The following is a 20,222-nucleotide window of genomic DNA, read 5'->3' as shown; positions in this document are numbered from 1 at the left end:
AAAAAAAGCCCAGGACCAAATGTGTTTGGTGCAGAGTTTTATCAGACCTTCAAAGAAGACCTAATACCAATACTCCTGAAACTATTCCCCAAAACATAGGTAGAAGGTACTCTAGCCAATTTTTCTATGAAGCCACAATTACTCTGATACCTAAACCACACAAAGACCCAACAAAGGAGACTTCAAACCAATTTCCCTTATGAATATCAATGCAAAACTACTCAATAAAATTCTCAAAAACTGAAAAGAAAGAAAGAAAAGAGAGAGAGAGAGAGAGAGAGAGAGAGAGAGAGAGAAAAGAAAGAAAGAAAGAAAGAAAGAAAGAAAGAAAGAAAGAAAGAAAGAAAAGAATGGTAGAATTCTATGCTAAAAACCGTCTGGCCCCAGGCTTACTTAGTTGGAAGACTTTTAACCATTGCTTCTACTTCACCAGGGGTTTTAGGTCTATTTACATTGTTTATCTCATCTTGATTTAACTTTGGTAGGTGGTACCTATCAAGAAAATTACTCTTTTATATTTTTCAGTCTTATAGAGTAAAAACTTTTGAAGTAGGCTTTAAATGCTCTAGATGTCCTGGGTGTCTGTTATTCTATTAGTCTTCACTTCTAATTTTGTTAATTTGATTTCTCTCTCTCTACCTTTCAATTTAAATAAAAGCTTGTCAATTTAATTGGTAACAAAATCTTTGTTTTCATTGATTTTGCATTGTTTTTGTTGTTATTTCTATTTTATTTATTTCAGGCCTTAGCTTATTTCCTGCTGTCTATTCTTTGGAGGCATGATTTTTTGTTGTTGTTGTTGTTCTAAAGCTTTCAAGTGTGCTGTTAAGCTGCTAGTAAAAGATCTCTCCAGGTTTTTTTTTTTTTTTTTTTTTTTTTGGTTTTGGTTTTGTTTTTTTATGTAGGCACTTAGTGCTATGAACTTGCCTCTTAATACCACTTTCATTGTGTCCTATAAGTTTGAGAATGTTGTTTCTAGAATTCACTTTCATTGAATTCTAGAAAGTCTTAACTTTTTTATATATTTCAGTCTTGACATATTTTTCATTCAGTAGAGAGCTGTTCAGTTTCCATAAGTTTGTAAGCTCCTACTGTTTCTGTTGTTGTTGATAACCTGCTTTAATCCATGGTAGTCAGAAAGGATGCAGGATGTTATTTCTATTTTCTTGTATTTGTTGAGATTTGCTTTGTGTCTAAGTATATGGTCAATATAATACCAGACCAGCAAATCAAAAATAGGAAAACACACAGATAAGCACAACAACAACAACAACAACAACAACAACAACAATGATCAAACACGGTTCCTTGATATCCCTCAACTTCAATAGTCTCAATTCCCTAATAAAAGAACACAGACTAACAGAATGGATATGAACACAGAATCCATTCTTCCACCACATGCTAGAAACACACCTTTAACATCAAGGATAAATATCACCTCAAGGTTAAAAAGAAAAGAAAAGAAAAAGAAAAATATATTCTAAGCAAATGGACCCAAGTAGCAAGCTGGTGTGGCCATTTTTAAATCCGACAAAATAGACTTCAAACAAAAGCTAATCAGAAGAGACAGGGAAGGACACCACCTACTACATCCTCATAAGAGAAAAAAAACTGCCAACAAGACAATGCAATTGTTAACATTTATACACCAAACACATGGGTACCCAAGTTTGTAAAAGAAACACTACCACAGCTTAAATCCTATATTGACCCTCACATGCTGATAGTGGATGACTTCAATACCCCACTTTTGCCAATAGACGGGTCATCCAGAACAAAACTAAGTAGAGAAGTGCTGGAGCTAACTGATGTTTTATAACAAGTCAACCTAACAAATGTTTACAGAACGTTTCACCCTTCATAAAAGAATGCACCTCCTTCCAAAATTTACCATGTGTTCAGTCTATTACTTCTAACTTGCCTTCAGTGCCTGAATTTTCTCTTTCATCTCTTATATCCTTGAGGCTTTCCTACGAGGTTCCTTTTCAAATTTCTGAATTTTTTATTTCCCATTGTCCCTCAGTTTGAATTTTCTTTATTGAATCGCCTTCCACTTTCAAGTCTTGAACTATTTTCTTCATTTTTTCCACTGTTTGTTTGTGTTTTCATAAATCTTCTTAATGGATAAATTCCCTCTTTAAGGACCTCTAATCTAGCCAGCTCTGGTTGTGCATGCCAGTAGGATTTGCTGAAGGAGGCAGAGGCAGTAGGATCTGGAGTTTGAGGCCAACCTGGGATACACTTTAAAAAAGATAGAAAGGAAGAAAGAAAGAGAGAGAGAGAGGGGGGGGGAGGAAGGGAGGAAGAAAGAAAGAAAGAAAGAAAAAAGAAAGAATGAAAGAAATGACCTCTAATCTATTCATAAGGGCTATTTTGAAGTCCTTGTCTTTTGCTTCTACTCTATTTCATTTCGTGGGGCCAATTATAGTAGGGTTGCCAGGCTCTAGTGGAGATGTCTGGCCTGTTATTGGTTGTGTTTTTATGTTGGCATCTAGGCATTGAGTTTGGGATCATAATTCTATCTGTTGAAAACTAGTCTTGTCTTTATTCAGTAGTTGTTTTGTTCCTTGGTTTCTGATGCCCTCTCTGGTTCTCAAGGAAGTGTGGGTTACCTGGCAGGAAGTGCTTCTGAGATCCTGCCAGGTGGAGGTTCCAGGTAGAATGTGTTTCTAGGTATTGGTATATGACACGTAGAGATAGAGTTGGGCTAGGGGTGCTAAAAGAGTCAACAAGAAGGAAGAAAGCAGAGTGTGCCAGAAAGATTTGCTTAGTTCTCTGGGAATATGACAGAGAGGGAGTCAGGTTCACAACAGATGGTCTGCTACAGAGCTGGAGATGAGATTGGAGGATTGGATTTGGAGATGAGGATGGTGAATAAAGATCTGAACCTCGGCTAATTGCTTCCCTGGAATGGCCAGTGGGTTCCCAGGGAGTGCCTGTGGGAGTTGGCTGCTGAGACAAAGGGATGGGGCAGTGAGGGGGGTTGTAGGAGAAGACCTACATGCATGATCTTCTGGAGATGAGAGCAGAAAGGAAGAGAGGGCACAGCACATGTTCTGCTGCAGAGTAAGGCATAAGACCTGGGGATTGGCTGTGGAGGAGAGAAAGAAAAGTGAGTATCTGGAGATTTGTCATCTACCTGCTTCCTGGCCAGGTAGTAAGTTTGCTAATTTTGTATTGTTTAAAAGAACTCCTATTTTCTAAGTGTTAGTCTTGTTTTCCACATTCTCCTGACAATGTGTTCCCCCATAGGTCATCCTTCCATATGGCCTAGAACGTTAGTACCAGAGTGTTAGTCAGTGTTGCTTTTTCAGAGTCAGAAAAACAATCATTTCTTGTCCTACTTGCTGGAGTTTTACTTAATGCTGGTGGTAGACTAGGGACTGTATCTCTATTTCCTCTTTCTGGTATCCATATTAAAACAAAAAAACAAAAACAAAGCAAAACAAAACCGAACAAAAAACAAAAAAACAAAAATGTAAATAAGAAAATTCCAAGATGTAATGTCCTCAGAGCAAAGAGTCATGAGAAAAACAGATAACAGAAACTTCCAATGTTGTAAAAAAAGCTTTGGCTCAAGAATAACATGTCATTCTCAGTCAAATCATGTCACACAATCTACACATTATTAGTGAGTTAGAGAGATATGCTCCTCCCACATAGTGAAGGATTGTTCCACAAGTCACATGGTGTAAAGTCTCATGGAAATGAGAAAGGCTAGGTAGATTGTGCAGCTACCCTCTGAACAATCACCTACTAATAAGCTCTTCAAAAGCTATTAGCCTTATCCTTAGCAATGTCATTATGGCTAATACAACACGCTGCCTTCCTTTCACTCCTCCTTCATAAGGCAGCATGGCAGCTCTGCTACTTCTTGTTCAAGAGGCAAGTCAAGAAAGAGACTGTGTCATTTTCATACTAAATATAGTTGACTGTAAAAGGAACACCCACTGACTTCATTAGAATTGGTTGTCTATTTATTGTATGATAGTCATGGCATATTCTTAAGAGAGAGAAAAAAAAATCAGTCAAGAACTCAGGACCCCAGTGGACTTATGAGAGCAGGTAATACCTATAAAAATAAAGACAATAAAGTTGGAATAACTATATTAAAAAATATCTACTGTGGGCTGACAAGTGGTTAAGTAGCTAAGAACACTTGCTGCTCTTAGGTAAGACCTAAATTTAGTTCTCAGCACACACATCCAGGAATTCTGACACCCTAGTCTCACCTCTGATGTCACACACACACACATACACACACACACACACACACACACACACACTTTTTGTTTTCTTAATTTTCAAAATATCTACTCTATCTCAGTAAAGGCCACAGTGAAGGAATAATCTGAAAGGTAGCTCTTGGCTTTTTCCAGAAAACAATTAAACACATAATAGAAATCAGTGTGGGAGCTAGCGAGATGGCTCAGCAGATAAGAGCACTGACTGCTCTTCTGAAGGTCCTGAGTTCAGATCCCAGCAACCACATGGTGGCTCACAACCACCCGCAATGAGATCTGATGCCCTCTTCTGGTGCGTCTGAAGACAGCTACAGTGAATTACGCCAGAGCGAGCAGGACCAGCAGAGGTCCTGAGTTCAATTCCCAGCAGCCACACACATAATGGCTCACGGCCATCTGTACAGCTACAGTGTACTCATCATACACATAAAATAAATAAAGTAAATCTTTTAAAAAAGAAAGAAATCAGCGTCACTTGATTTATGTCTTAAAAAATAAAGCTATTTTCAAGTAAACTATGTGGTAGTCAAACAGGGACTTCCATTTTTCATGTCTTCCTCAAAAATAATTAGTATTACTTTTTCCCTGTATCTCTTTACAGAAAAGAACCCCATTCATCCTCTATTATTTTGATCTCATATCTAAGTCAAAATGCCAACAAATGAAGCATCAACATTCTATATCTTAAAAGAAGAGACGAATGCAATGGGGGTAAGTACTAAGTATTATGTTGATTAATAAATAATGTTACTTTTTACTAATAAAATGTAGAAGCACTGATGGTATTTACAATGAGCTCGTTGGGGGTCAAAATGTAGATAAATGCGTTTTGAAGTGAAGACAATTACCAGAGCTAATTGGTCACACAGAACATGTATTTACATACCATTCTCGGATTCTTCAACATTACCCCAGTCTACCCTTGTCTTAGGAAACATACTCTGAGGTTAGAGGTGTTGAAGATATTTGTTTTCTGCCTTTGCTGGTAACCCTTGTTTGAAATGGTTTGAAGCAAATATTTGTAAATAATAAGAGAAGGCAAATGGTGATCTCAAATACAAAGCCAGAAAAGGCTGTTTAAACACTGAGGTCTCATGTTGTCAACATGGTCCCCTACACTCACTTCTGGGTGAATCATATAACACACCAATGCTGTCCCTCTCAGCTCTCTTCAAATTTAGAATGTTATACTTATACATAAGACCCATGCATATTTATGGGTCCTTGAACGACCTTTGGGTCCAAGCCAACAGCATTAAAACTTACACCAATATCCAACCACTTTACTTAGCCAGATCTCCCCCATCCTCCTCAGAATCCAGCCCTGACACTCCCTATCCATATACCCTCCCCAATCGACCAGATGTAGCTTGAGTCCCACATCCAGGGTGGCTGAGTCTCTGCCCATGCAGCAGCCAATCTCTACTGCTCTGTCAGAACTTACCCCACCTAACTCCCAATCCACAGGTCTCTCCCACACCACATCCAAACTTTCCACATATAGATCCACATCTACAATTAAGGCTTAGACCAGAAGGCCCATTCTCCTAAATCCTTCCATTCCCCACAAAGCCATTTTCAACATCAGGACCCAACCTGTCCACACATCCTCTCTTCTGCCCCAACCTGCTCTACCAGTATCAGACTTAAAACTAACAAAAGAAGCTCTCATGCCCAGATCTTATCACAAACATACAAACAGGAAAGATCAGTCCATAGCTTCTCTCCAAAATCTATCGGACCTGTAGACATGTGTGACACCATGAAAAAAAAAAATCAAACTTTCAAATTGTAGACATAGATGGAGGAAAAGAATCCCAAGTCAATGGCATAGACCAGAGGAGGAGGAGAAAGGAGGAGGGACATAATCTCAAAAATAAAAGAAATGGAAGGGGGAAAGAGTGTCAAAAATTTGGAAGAAGTGGATTCTGAAACAATGTAGTACTTTGGCAGTTTTTATCATGCCTTCTTGAAAAGCAACCCAAAAGTCTGATAGATAGGAGCAGGTGCTGTAACAGGTGAAGACTGCTACAAATCCAGGCTACTGTGCATGCTGCGTCATCCCTGTAACAAATCCAGGCTACTGTGCATGCTGCATCATCCCTGTAACAAATCCAGGCTACTGTGCATGCTGCATCATCCCTGTGTTGGCGGATCCAGCCATTCCAACAGTATCTGAAATGTTGTTTGCTGATGGAGTTTTTTTTTTTTTTTTTTTTTTCCTGGAGCTCCTGGCAGACACCTGCTAATTTATTGCAGCATTTTATGGAGCAAAATCTTATCAATCTCTGAATAACTGCTGTCCTTTTGAGGAACATTTGGCCTTCTCCTGCACCTAAATACAAACTCAACATTTAAGCATGGTCCACCAATTTACCACACAACCCGAGTTGTTCATTGTGAGGTAGGTGTTACTTGACCCACCAAGCCACATTGCTTTTCGCAGTAACGGAAAAAGTAATTAAGACACTAGGGAAGCATTATTTGAAACAGATCTCTAAAAATAAGCAAAAGAAAAATTGAAGATATTTGCATCTGATGTCAGTACTCAACAAAGGCCATTCTTACTCAGTACAGAAAGATTGTAGCAATTGAGTGAATAGGGTGTGCACTCGGGCTGTGCATACCTGCCTTAGTTTTCTTTCTTTCTTTCTTTCTATACTATTGCTGTAGGGGGAAAACACCATAATAAAAAGCAATTTGGGGAGGAAAGAGTTTGTTTGGCTTGTAGGCTACAATTCATCAACAGCAGACAAGGAAGGAATCTTAAGGCAGGAACTGAAGCAGAGGCCATGGAGGAATGCTGCTTCCGAGCTTGTTCTTCACAGCTTACTCAACCTACTTTCTTATATACTCCAGGACCAACTTCTCAGAGATGGTACCTCCACATCAATCACAAATGAAAATGCCCCCACAAACTGCCACCTATGCCAATGTGTTGGGAGCATTTTCTTAACTGAGGGTACCTCTTCTCAGATGACTTCAGCTTCTATCAAGTTGGTTTAAAAAAAAAAACAAAAAAAAACAAACAAACAAAAAAAAAAAACCTCATCAGCACAATAACCAATCCACCTCTTCCTCCATCTTTGTCATGGTCAATAGATTCTTAACTAGGTCTTGGACTTCACAAACACTATTTTTTTTTCTTTTAAATAAGGCTTAGACTTGATCATTCTCCAATGGCAAAGATCAACACTGGATACGGTAACAAAGGAAAACTGAAGTTTAAGTCCCAGATAAGAGCGGAAGAGGGAAAGGAAAGGTCAAAAGTTCCTAGTTGGTTTTATCAGTGAAGAACAAGAGATAAGTCTTCTGACTACAGTCTGCCTTTTTAAAGATATCCATAGAAAGGATAGCAGGTCTCAGAAAGACACTTCCAGGTCCCCATGGCCAGCAGCTCTCCTTTTAGCCACGGCATCCTTCTGAGAAAGACAGGTCCTTAGGCCTCTGCTATTGAATTAACTAGAAGCACCTACAAAATCAAAATAATTGTCCCTCAAGGCCGTTGTTAAATAAAAACATTCTTGTTCAAGCAAAGAAGACCCAAACCACTCTGCTACATCTGTCTCAACCTTAGTTCCTCCCTGACATGTAACTCTTTCAGTACTCAGAGATAGTGAACACTCACCATCCTGAAGCAAAAGGTTTGCCAAGATGGTGGAATAGGGTGGAATGGCGTCTGGGGTCTCCATGATTATATCAGAATCCTGAAGAGACTATAACTAGCATCTTGTTTCTCGTTGGTTATTCTTTTCTGGAGAGCTTGATGAATACACTAATGTACAGAGCAAATATGTTCAAGACTTCTCAGACACCCAGACTGAAACCATCTTTAGTAGAGTCACCTTGAATAATAACACTGGTTCTCTCTCTCTTCTCACAGGCTGCACAAATAATGATTGGCCTAATTCACAGTGCACTGGGGACTCTCTGGCACTCTTTGCACCATCTAGAAGAAAAGAAATACAGTATTGGTCATAAACTTATGTTAACTAGTATCTACTACCTCTTTGTGTCTGGAACATTCGTGAGTGAACTGTGGTCATTACTGATTTCTATTTATTTGAGTCTAATTGATCAAGTAGAGTATTCTGTGGTCAACAGTTTACTGGGCTCAATCACTGACTTACAGCGATCATTTGAGCATTTTTTTTTATGTATTGCCTGTTTTGATAAGGACCTCGAGAGGCTGGGATGTGCAAATAGAAAAGATTTCAAAGGAGTATTACTAAGAAGACTCTTAAAGAGAATGGCTGTGTATATAACAGCTATAAAGCCTTTCTTTTCAAGGTGAAAACTCAAAAGCAAAGAGTTTAGTGTCTAGAGAAATAGAGGGAACTTCTGGAGTAGTTACATATGGGAAAAGAAAAGAAGAAACCTGGGCAGGGAAAGGGACCAAGAGGAATGGGGAGAAATTAAACAGAGATTCCTAAAGTAGATATTCTAACACTTTCATGGATATATTTATCAAAGTGTCCACCAGGAGCATGCCCAATTAAAAGTAATTACACTTGAGGAAGCCCAAAGCCATGACTTCCCCTAACTAGTTTAGTTCACAGATGCACTCAATCCAAAGGAAATTTGTTAATCAGGGGTCATTTATGCAGAAGTCATGTGACCTGGGATACAACTGACTTCCCTTTGATAGCAAGTCTCAAGAAGCAGAAAGCTTAATATAAGGATGAACTTCCTCGCAGAGAACAGGTTTCAATAAATACTCTTCCACTTTCTTGCTCTTCTCTACCCAGATGGAGCTTTGAAAGAGTAGAGGCCTAAGTGGAGCCCAGTCCCTGGGCTTTGTAGAAAGGCTTCTGAGACACAGTAGTCATTTCACTAAGCCGGTGGTCTGGCATTCACTTCTTTGATTGGCACACATTTCTTCAGAGGATTTACCTCTGAAGGCACTGCAAAACCAACAACTTTCTGGAAAGAGGTGTGTGTGGTAAAGAGCAACTTCTTAAACTGGAATGATACAGTGAGTCTCCAATTGCAAAGTGTCTAGAAAGAGCCCTAGGCCCTAGACGTAAACAGGATGTTTATGGAATAAATTAACCATGAATCATATTCAATGGTGTGTCCATCCCTGCATCATGCATATCCCAGTGGTACTTTCAGCTCATTTTACCTCATCGACACAACCTTACCACAAGGATCAAATGCAGTAGCTCTTGACTCCCTGCTTTATAAATGAGAACACTTTATAAATATCTGTAGAGTTTAAGTAACTCTTACAGAATGCCCCACAATAAAACAGCACAGTTTTCTGTAAACCAAGGTAAGGTGCCTCTGCTTTCATAGCAGACTGCATCCTCCTGGACTGAGAGATTCTTGATCTCCTTCTTAGGATATTTAGGTCATCTTCTCGGAGTTCTGCAGGCAAATGGAAGACATACCATGGGAAGAAAAGTTAATGCAAAATAACCACAAATAACCATGCTCTCAGCTAGTTCCCACAGCTAGTAGATCACAGACATCACAGTGATTGAGGAAACAGCCATAAATAAATAAAATAAAATAAAAATAAAGCCATTTGATTTTCAGATAAAATGCATTCTGAAACTATTTCATAGCGATCTTTTTTTTCCCCTAGAATATTTTGAGAGGAAAGAGGATTCCTGTGTGCATGAGAGCTGCCATACTAGCCATCTTATTCTGTAATATCAAGTCATTAACTTGCTAACTTGCTAACTGAACAGCAAAGCATGGCCAAGGATCCACCATGCGTCCCTCATAAAATGATTGAGAAATGCCTGAGTCCCATCACCTACATGTTAATCACATGAATTACCACTGACTTTTAAACATCTTCTCATCTCTCTAACAAAAAAAAAAAAAAAAGTAGAACCACTTATTTAGGGAATCCCTTAGAACAAAGGTAGTTTTTTTCATTTCAATGCTACTTTCTTCCTAAAACTCAGGGATAGTCTAGACGTCAGAACGAGAGTAGCATCAGGAAGAGAATCTGTTGAGGGGATGGAGCAAACAGTGTGGGTGTTTCAATACAAATTTCTTCCCACAGTTCATGAGCTCAGGATCCAGCAGTATAACCAAGGGTAGTTCTTCAACATGGCAGGTATGTGGGAAAGCTGGACGTGACCCCAAAGACAGAAATGTTTCATGATACAAAGAGGAAGGGCTATTGACAACTCTGAGACTTTGGCTGGGGGTAGCGGGCGGTGAGAAAACTTCTTCCAAATGCTCAGGGAAAAAAAAAAAATCACTGAATTTTTCTAAACACACACACCTCAGTGTGTCTTTTTTGGGAGTGTGGGAAAAGGCGTGCTTAATGGGCAAATAAGGAGACAGATATGACAGTTTCCATGGAATGAATCCCTACATGGCATCTAAGCATCTAAACAGGGGTATTCACCACAAAACAAAGCTCTTGAAGCTGAGAAAGAAAGTTATGGAAGTTTGAAGGTATTTAGTCAATGCCTTACGTGGGTTTCTATTGCTGTGATGAAACACCATGACCAAAAGCAACACAGAGAGGAAACGGTTTGTTTCATCTTACACTACTTAGGACACGCTCTATCACTGAAAGAGCTCAAGGCAAGAACCTAGAGGCAGGAACTGAAGCAGAGACCATGGAGGAATGCTGCTAACAGGCTTGTCTCTTGTGGTTTTCTCAGCCCATTCCTTATACAACCCAGGACCACCTGCTCAGGGGTGGCACCACCTGTCCTTTGGTGATCTGGTCTTACCCACATCAATCAATCAATCAAGAGAACGCCCTATAGACTTGCCTACGGTAAATCTGATGAAGGCATTTTTCACTTGAGGTTCTTTCCCCCCAGATAACTCTAGCTGGTATCAAGTTGACAAAGAAAAGTTGGGAGGGAAGAGGACACAACATATGACTGTTAAGAAAGAGGATGAGAAAAAAAAATAGTAACGTGTGGAAAGAGAGCTATCTTCTGCAGGTCTATGGAATGTCACCAGAATACAAAAACAAAACCAAAACCGAGGCAATCTGAACACCCCCAGTGAGGCACAGTGCCCTTTCGACTTCTGCCCACCCCTCATGGTTAGTCACAGCTCTGGAAGCTCACATACATGGATTCTGGTTCTGAAGGCTGCAGTGTTAGCTGTAGGATCCTGAACAAAGTACATTACTGTGTTTGACATTAACCTGAGCAAACATGGAGAACACTAGCAAGCTAAACATTTTGTTCACATGCCTGTGACCCCCCCCCCAGCACTTGGGAGGCAGTCTTGGCCAGATCTCTATGAGTTCAAGGCCACCCTAGTCTACAGACCAAGTTCCAGGACAGCCAGGGCTTCACAGAGAAACTCTAAAACAAACTTTGCTCTCTATTTCAGATAAAGATTTATATTTTTTCCCCAAAGACCAGTGGCATAGAGGCTACCTTTGCTGAAAAGCCTACTGTGCCAACCATGACTGGAGGGAATCAGAGTTTGGCTTCCTTGCCTTTTTAACTTTTACCATCACCTAAGCAGCCACTATCAACATCACATTCCTTCCTAGTCTTTGTTCTAAGCTCGTAACCACAAAGTATTGGCAAGCATGTGTACACAGAGCTAAACATCTGACGTTGCTCTTCCAGAGCAATAGCACGGTTGACCTCAAAACCTTGGCAGTCCTCTTGAGATTTTGCTAGTTCCTGACTCGGTATCAGCTCATATTCAGTTTCTGTTGCTGTGTGAAGTCTAGTTTTGTTGTGCCACAGCCATGGTAGCAGATAGGAGTAAATATGGCCCCTTGGCTGGTTTTTAAAAAAAAATTCACCAAGCATGTTGTTTCTTTTTTCCTGAAGCATGGTGGTGTAGAGAGTCTAACTGTAATTTCCAAGCCACAGCCTGCAGCCTTTGGTAAACCTCAACACCTCTGCCAGTCCCCCATACCCTCTATACTACCTCAAGGAGCAAAGCCTAAGTTTCTTTTCTACACAAAGCCAGTCTGGTTCCTTCTCTGGAAGCAGCTGGCATCATTCCAGTGTTTTTATATTCACATAAACTTACTACTTTTTACAAATGATCTTCTTAGTTGAAGGAGTAAGGAACTATAATAGATGCCTGTTAGGATTTAGAAGATGGTTTGGTTTAGTTTTGGTTTGGCTTTTTGAGACAGGGTTTCTCTGGGTAGCTATGGATGTCCTGAAAATCTCTTTATAGACTAAGATGGCCTCGAACTCAGAGATCTGCCTGACTCTGCCTCCCCAGTGCTGGAGTTAAAGATGTGCACTGGCACACCCAATAGAATTTAGATTCTTAATCCTTAGGAGAAGTATTTCATTGAGTGAGACATGGCCACCCATGGATTGAACAGAGAGGGATTTCCTCCTGGTTTTCATAAAAGCTTTAAAAAGTTTCCTTCATTAAAAATTAAACTAATGATCCCAGCACTTAGGAGGCAGAGGCGGGCAGATTTCTGAGTTCAAGGCCAGCCTGGTCTACAGAGTGAGTTCCAGGACAGTCAGGGCTATACAGAGAAACCCTGTCTCGAAAAAAATAAAATAAAATAAAATAAAATAAAATAAAATAATGAAGAGGGCACTAAGGAGATGACTTGGTGGTTTGTTAAAGTCCTTTGCTAAACTAACATGAGAGCAGAGTTCAGATACCTGAAACATATATAAAGGTTACCTGCCGTTTTATCCCCAGAAGGCAATGGATCCCCAAAACAAGCTGGTTAGTAAAACTAACCAGATCAGTGGATTCTGGGTTTGACTGGGAAATTCTGCCTCAGTGAATAAGATGGACCTCAGGCCTTGCAATGCACACATTCATGCACATGTACATGTATGTACACACATACATACATACATACATACTTGTTTATGTGAGCATGAAAATGGGAGAAGAAATAAACTAATGAAGAAAACCTTTAAAATAGGAAGAGGACTTCCTGCTACACAACTTGAAATTCCTGTGTCCCTTTAAGTCCTCTGCTTTGATTTGCTGTTGTTAAACCACTCCCTCTTCCCATGACCCCAAGCACATCTTCCTTATAGCATTTAACCCTCCCTCACACATGTATAAAAAATACGTGCAACTCTTTCAGCTCCTCCTCAATGGGACACCTTCCTTCATAGCTCATACAGTGTCCTTCAGGTCACTTAAAAGAGTTTTGTGGCTTTTCAAAAAAAGCTGGGAACCACTAAAAGAATTTAAATACTGAAGTGGCACAAATAAGCCTGACAACTCCTGAACTTAAAACCTGTTGATATCATGATATTTATCAAATTTCATTACATAACAATCAGAATATAATTTTCTCTCCATTATCATTACTCTAAGCTTTCTTTTGCGTGTATAGAGGTGGTTTGTCTGCATGTATGTCTGTGCATTATGTGTATACAGTGTCCTCAGAAAGGAGCACCAGATCCCCTGGCACTGGAGTTACAAACAGTTGTGAACTGCTGTGTGGTTACTGAGAACTGATCCTGAACCCTCTAGAAGAGCAGCCAACGCTTTTAACTGCTGAGTTGCCTATCCAGTCCCTTTGCAACCTTCTGATGCTTAGCACATTACAGACACTGCATCGTGATATCCCAAGGAGCACACGTACTGTGAAACTGTTGTGAAATAAAAACTTTTTGTGCTACTAACTTCTAGACAAGTTTGGAGTAAAGTCTTGATAGTAACCACACTTAATACTCTTGCAAAATGTCAGATTTTACAAGTTGTTTTTCGGACTAGAGAGGTAGAGAGATGGCTAATCATGAAGACCTGGACTGGAATTCCCAGAAATAATGCAAGCCAAAAACAGGACCACACCTGCAATTGCACTGTGCCTAGGGTGAGATGAAAGACAGAGGATCCCCATGGGTACACACACAGTAAACAGTGCTCTAAATCTGTGTATTCTATCCATGACTTCTTTTTATTTTTTTTAATCTATTGCAGCGTATGTTGGCAGTTATAACTAACATCTCAAGTATCTTCATGGCCCTATTTGGTTTAATGGTATTTGGATATGAATTTCCCATTTTTGAATCAATAGGAATTGAATACATTTGGTCAAATGTAAGTATCAATTTTAATAATAACTCAATGATAGTGTTAGATAGAACTGAAAAAATATTATAAATGGCATACAATGAAATTGCTCTAAAATATATATATGGAAAGAAGAACACTAGTTTGGAAATTGCCATGAAATCCTAGAAGTCATATAATTGTTGGGAAGGGCCAGAGAACTTGCTGAAAGTAGATATCAAAAGTTGTTATAGTGGTATTATAATAAAATCACATAGTATTTACACAAAAAAAATTCACCAGCTTGTAGAAGAAAGAGTTGAGATAGAAGAACCCTGATGTACACATCCAGACCCCCAAAACAATTAGTCTCTGAGAATTTCATACATGAGTACAGTATACTTACCTCATCCTATCCCCACCTCTTATTATAGTCTCTCTCCTCCTCTCCTTTCTCTTGGCTTCCTGACCTCTTCTCCTGCAGTCATTGTTGTTTATAAACTACTGAGTCCATTCAGTGTTGCTCATGCATATATGTGTTTAGGGCTGACCACTTGACATTGAGTAACCAATCAGGGGTATATCCCCAAGAAAACTGATTTTTCCCTCCCTTGGTACTGGTCACCTGTTGAGAGTTGGACTTGTGAAATTTCCTCCATCTGCACTAGCATGTCAGCTGGCATTGTCATCTTACTGGTCGTTTTAGGCAGCCATGTCATTGAGATTTCATGAGTGCAGCTTCCCCGTCATTTCTAGGAGACACTGTCTCACAGCAGGGCTCTGCCCCTCTGTTTCCTATAACATATTCATAGAATGAGGTCATATTAGTCAGTTTGGGGAAAAGGAAACTTAAATAGCATCAACTCAACAGGATATCTATTTCAAAGAAAGTTTAAGTAGCCACATATCCTTGTTATGTAGAAAAGTAAGTCAGCAATAAATGCATAAGCATAAAATTATGAAAACAACCATTTAAAAGTTACATATTAACTACATAAAGAGAGAAAACTAGGAAATGAAGAGAAGGAAGCTTACACATTTCGAGTTGTAAAATATTTTCATTTTCCATGCAGTGTATGCTGAGATAACAACATCGTCCTAGAGGGATAGGAGGGTGGAGCCACTGTCCCAGAGAGCTTGGAGGACAGAGCCACTGTCCCGGAGGGCAAAGGAGTTCCCCAGAGACAAGACACTGAGGAGGATTATTTTCAGACCTTTAAATCTACCAAAATGTAGCTCCACTAGGCTGTGGGTGTGAATAGGCCCTGGCGGTTTTTCCTCCTTTTTTAAGTTTCCCACTTTGGGAGTGTGTCCTGTCTGTTCCATCTTGGATCTTGGCTGTGAATTACTTCTTTCTAGCTTCATGAGTCCATGGGGACAGACAAATTTTGGTCCCTACTAAACCACAGTATAAGTCTTTCCTACAATTGATTTCTAGAAAGATTTAGAGCTTCTTAACTGTATGATATTTAGGGAGATTTTGCACTCAGAATTGATGCTGTAATAACTTAAAATCAGAGAAGATGTAGAGATGAGGCAAATATGTTTTGCACATGGAAAGGACATCAATTTGGAGGGGCTAGAAGCACAATTATAGGTTGAATCGTATTTTTTTTAAATATGTGCAATGTGACTTTTTTATTAATGGAGTCATTACAGATGTAATTAGTTAAGTTAAACTAAGGTCACTCTGGAGAAGGGCTTATATGAGAGACCATATTACTGGTACTCTTATAAGAAGGAAGGTTGGCATCTGAGGAAGATGGCCATGTGAACATAAAGACACGTGGAATAGTGCTGCTATAATTCAAGGGGCTTCCCAAATGTGAAGAGGGAAGTACCCTGCTTCAGAGCAACCAGAAGGAGCATGGCCCTACCAACACATTGATTTGTAACTATGAGACAGTTCATTTCTGTTTCAGGAATCCTTCATGTTATGGTACTTGGGGGACAAGTAGAGGAGGCCAGTGAATTGCTGCTTCTCTGGTGTTTTATTCCAATTGAGATTAGACACGAGAATGAAAATAACTGAGAAAAGACACGCCAAAAAAAGTGTCAGTTTCGTGGTTGATTATCACCTTTGCAATCCTTGTTAATGAGTTTGGTAACACTGTCAGGATTGGTATGGTTGTAATGAACCACCATGGCCAAAGCAACTAGGGAAGAAAGGGTTTATTTGGCTTTTCCACATCACAGTTCATCATCAAAAGAAGTCAGAACAGGAATTCAGTCATGGCAAGAAGCTGAGGCCATGGAGGAGTGCTGCTTTTGTTCCTCATGCTTGTTCCCCATGGCTTGCTCAGACTGCTTTCTTATACAACCCAGGGCCACCTGCCTAGGGGTGGCCCACCCACAGTGGGCTGGGCCTTCCCACACCAATCACTAATTAAGAACATGTCATAGCATACTTGCCTACAGCCTGATCTTATAGAAGTATTTTCTCAATTGAGGCTTCCTTCTCTCTAATAATTCTAGCCTGTGTCAAGTTGACATAAACTAGCCAGCACACTGATCTTCCTGGATTAAATCCATCTACCTATTTAAAATATAACAGTAAACTAAATGCCATATTAGAAAGCATACAAGTATCAGCTATTGAAAAAAAAAATAATTGGATGTTCCAAACACAATTCATTCTCGGGGGGAAAAAAAGAGGGAACCCTAAAGAATCTGACTGTCTCTATCAGAATGACCCATTCCACTAGTAAAGTCTTGCTTTTCCCATCAGCTAAGAAAGAATAGGTTCACTTCATGCACTAACACTTAAAGCAGGATGTAATAAAAAAAAACAGAACATACAATTCCAAATACTTAGTAGAATAGCATAAAACATAATCATATGATCAACCCCATTAAAGGGGACTGAGAATCATAGATTGGCATCTAGCCTAATCAGAGAGGCTTCACCCAGTAACTAATGGAAACAGACGATGAGACCCACAGCCAAACATTAGTCAGAGTTTGATTAATCCCTTGGAAGAGGGGAAGAAAGGATTGTAGGAGCCAGAGGGGTCAAAGACAACGAACCTGAGCCCACAGGGGCTCACAGAGACTGAACTAACAACCAGGGAGCCTGCATGCCCTCCCCACACATTTTGCAGGTGGGTAGCTTGGTTTTCTTGCAGGACTCCTAACAGTAGGGGCAGGTCTGTCTCTGACTCTGCTGCCTGACTCTGAAACCCTTTCTCCCTACTGGGCTACCTTGTCCAACCTTAATAGGACAGGATGCATCTAGTCTTACTACAATTTGATATGCCAAGGCTGGTTGATATCCATAGAGGCCAGCCCTTCTCTAAAGAGAAATGGAGGAGGAGTAAAAGGGGTGAGGGAGTGGGGAGAGACTGGGGAGGAGAAGGAGAAGGAGAAACTGCAGTCAGGACATAAAATAAATTCTTTTAAAATGTTTTAAAAGGGGGAAGGGTTGAGAAAAATGAAGCAAACTATGTACTACTTTGCTTTCTCTCCTTTCCAGCTCCCATCATGTGTAAAGCAAAAGTAAAAGTTGGGAAGCTGTTAAAGTGTTTAGCAAGAGATTCACTTCATAAGCAAGAAAGCAACTAACTTGGAACCATAAAGGATAAATGGTGCATTCTAACCCAGAAACATTTTTCTTGAACAGTTTTCAAATGACTTGTTCTAAATGCCAAATATTTCTTTTCTCTTTTAGATGGCTGGCATGTTGCTTCTACAAATTTCTGTCTTATGTACCATCACAGAGTTGTTTATTGCAATCATAGTGCTCCACTGGTTCGTTAGGTCACATAAGATTAAAATACCCTCAGAAGAAAGTGAGTAATGGAGACCAGGGAAGTGGGCTAGAGGGCAAGGCACCTGCTACACAAACATGGTGACCTAAATTCCAGTCTCAACACACATGCAGAAAGAGGTGGATATGGTAGCAGGTGTCTGTGACAAAGATAGCTAGTCAGCCAGTCTAACAGAAATATCGTGTCAACTTCAGAAAGAAACACTGTAAAAATAAATAAATAGACTAATAAGTAGAACAACACCTCAACATCAACCTCTGGCCCCCACAGGAACCTCAAGAGAAAAAAAAAACCCTCAACAAAGACTGGGAATTTTATTAGATCAAGGCAATTAAGAAAATCTATACCCAATCATTAGTCTACTTTGCCATATTACCTTAAATATGAAGCTTTGAACAAAAACATTCTGAGATATGTAAACAAATAGCAAAGCATTTTTTTCGAAAAGGAGAACAAAGAAAAATAAAAGTGTGTTCTCTTTTTTAAAAATTAACAATATAACAACAAACCTTTAGCTATATGTACAAAAGGAAAGGGGAGATTAAGTTTAATTTGTCAAATTATGAATAAACACACTAATATTAAAGAAATAAAAACACTGAAGTGGCCAAGTGGGAACAATGATATGCCAACAAGTGAGATAGCTGCTCTCCTTTGCCTCCTGTTGCTGTGATAAAATGCTGAGCAATTTGATGACTAAGTAATATTTTCAAATGGTACTGGGACAACTAAAGAATGAAACTAATAAACCCCTATCCCACACAAGCTCCACGGGTTAACTCAAAATGCACAAAGACCTCAGCTTAAGAGTAACAGTGTGAAACTCTTAGAAGAAACTCTAGGCATAATTCTTTGTAACCTAGGTTAGGTAATGATAAATTGGATGCTACATCAAAAGCACAAAGAACATTTCATGCATAAGTTGATTGGCCAACGAAAGAATACAACAGAGACATCTGATGAATGTAATTGCAAGAACTCTCACTACTAACAACAAAAATATCTACCAAAGCAGAAGCTAGAAGGATGGCTCAGCAGTTAAGCACAGTCACTTGTAAAGATCCAGTTTTTCCCCCACTGGCCACATACCAACCACCTGTAACTCTCCAACATCCTATTCTGGCCTCTCTGAGCAATGTATACACATGGTGCACATATGGTCAAGCAGGCACACACACACACACATATATATGCAAATAAAAATAAATTAAACATTTAAATTTTTTAATTACCAATTCAAACCTAGTAACATTTTTAAAAGTTTAGACATCATGACTGAATAGGAGTTACCCTAAAAACTCAAAGCTAGTCATTTTATAAGAATTAATCAGGTCCTGAGCAGACCTTGGGCACAAATTTCACAACTAGTCCCACAACACCCAGAGGAAGCTCCACTCCCAGGCACTCTAACATGCCCAGGATCATAGGATTAGAGGTGAGGAGGACATAACAACTGTCCCAACACTGGGAGTAACTGGGACTAGCCAGACCCAGGCATGCAGAAACTCTACCTTCCCAGTGGCATGGGTTCTTTCCAGTCTGTCTGGCCCGTGCCCTGAACAGACCATGGACACAAACTATGCAGTGAGTCCCATAAAACCCAGAGGAAGCTCTATTCCCAGGCACTCTAACAGGCCCAGGATCACAGGATTCCAGAATCACAGGATCACAGAGACAGCTTGACTCTGAGGAGTTCTGACACAACCAGGATCACAGGAAGGAGAGGCCCCAGTCAGATTTAGCCAGGATAGGTAGCTCTAGAGATAACCAGATGGCAGGAGGCAAGCATAAGACATAAGCAACAGAAACCAAGGTTACTTGGCATCATCAGAACCCAATTCTTCCACCATAGCAAGTCCTGGACACGCCATCGCACTGGAAAAGCAAGATTTGGATCTAAAATCACTTCTCATGATGATGAGAGAGGACTTTAAGAAGGACATAAATAACTCCCTCAAAGAAATACAGGAGAACACAGGTAAACAGCTAGAAGCCCTTAAGGAGGAAACACAAAAATTCCTTAAAGAATTATAGGAAAACACAATCAAACAGGTGAAGGGAATGAACAAAACCATCCAGGATCTAAAAATGGAAATAGAATCAATAAAGAAATCACAAAGTGAGACAAACATGGAATTAGAAAACCTAGGAAAGATGTCAGGAGCCATAGATGCAATATCACCAACAGAACACAAGACATAGAAGAGAGAATCTCAGGGGCTGAAGACACCTTAGAAAACATTGACACAACAGTCAAAGAAAATGC

The 20,222-nt window shown here is 39.8% G+C and overlaps 1 protein-coding gene across 1 annotated transcript in view; it reads left to right on the top strand.

Moving 5' to 3' along the window:
- The window catches only part of LOC116103574, a 32,559-nt gene that overhangs the window by 6,917 nt on the left and 5,420 nt on the right, over positions 1-20,222 (top strand). Inside the window, exons 2-6 of the mRNA XM_031389744.1 lie at positions 4,849-4,958; positions 8,131-8,274; positions 10,267-10,320; positions 14,118-14,237; positions 17,857-17,977. Of these exons, the coding sequence (XP_031245604.1) occupies positions 4,899-4,958; positions 8,131-8,274; positions 10,267-10,320; positions 14,118-14,237; positions 17,857-17,977 (499 nt within the window). The 5' untranslated portion in view covers positions 4,849-4,898. The remainder of the gene's footprint in view (positions 1-4,848; positions 4,959-8,130; positions 8,275-10,266; positions 10,321-14,117; positions 14,238-17,856; positions 17,978-20,222) is intronic.

Source organism: Mastomys coucha, unplaced genomic scaffold (assembly GCF_008632895.1).
Source record: "Mastomys coucha isolate ucsf_1 unplaced genomic scaffold, UCSF_Mcou_1 pScaffold21, whole genome shotgun sequence".
NCBI classification, from domain to species: domain Eukaryota; kingdom Metazoa; phylum Chordata; class Mammalia; order Rodentia; family Muridae; genus Mastomys; species Mastomys coucha.
This window is presented reverse-complemented; position numbering and strand designations above follow the sequence as displayed.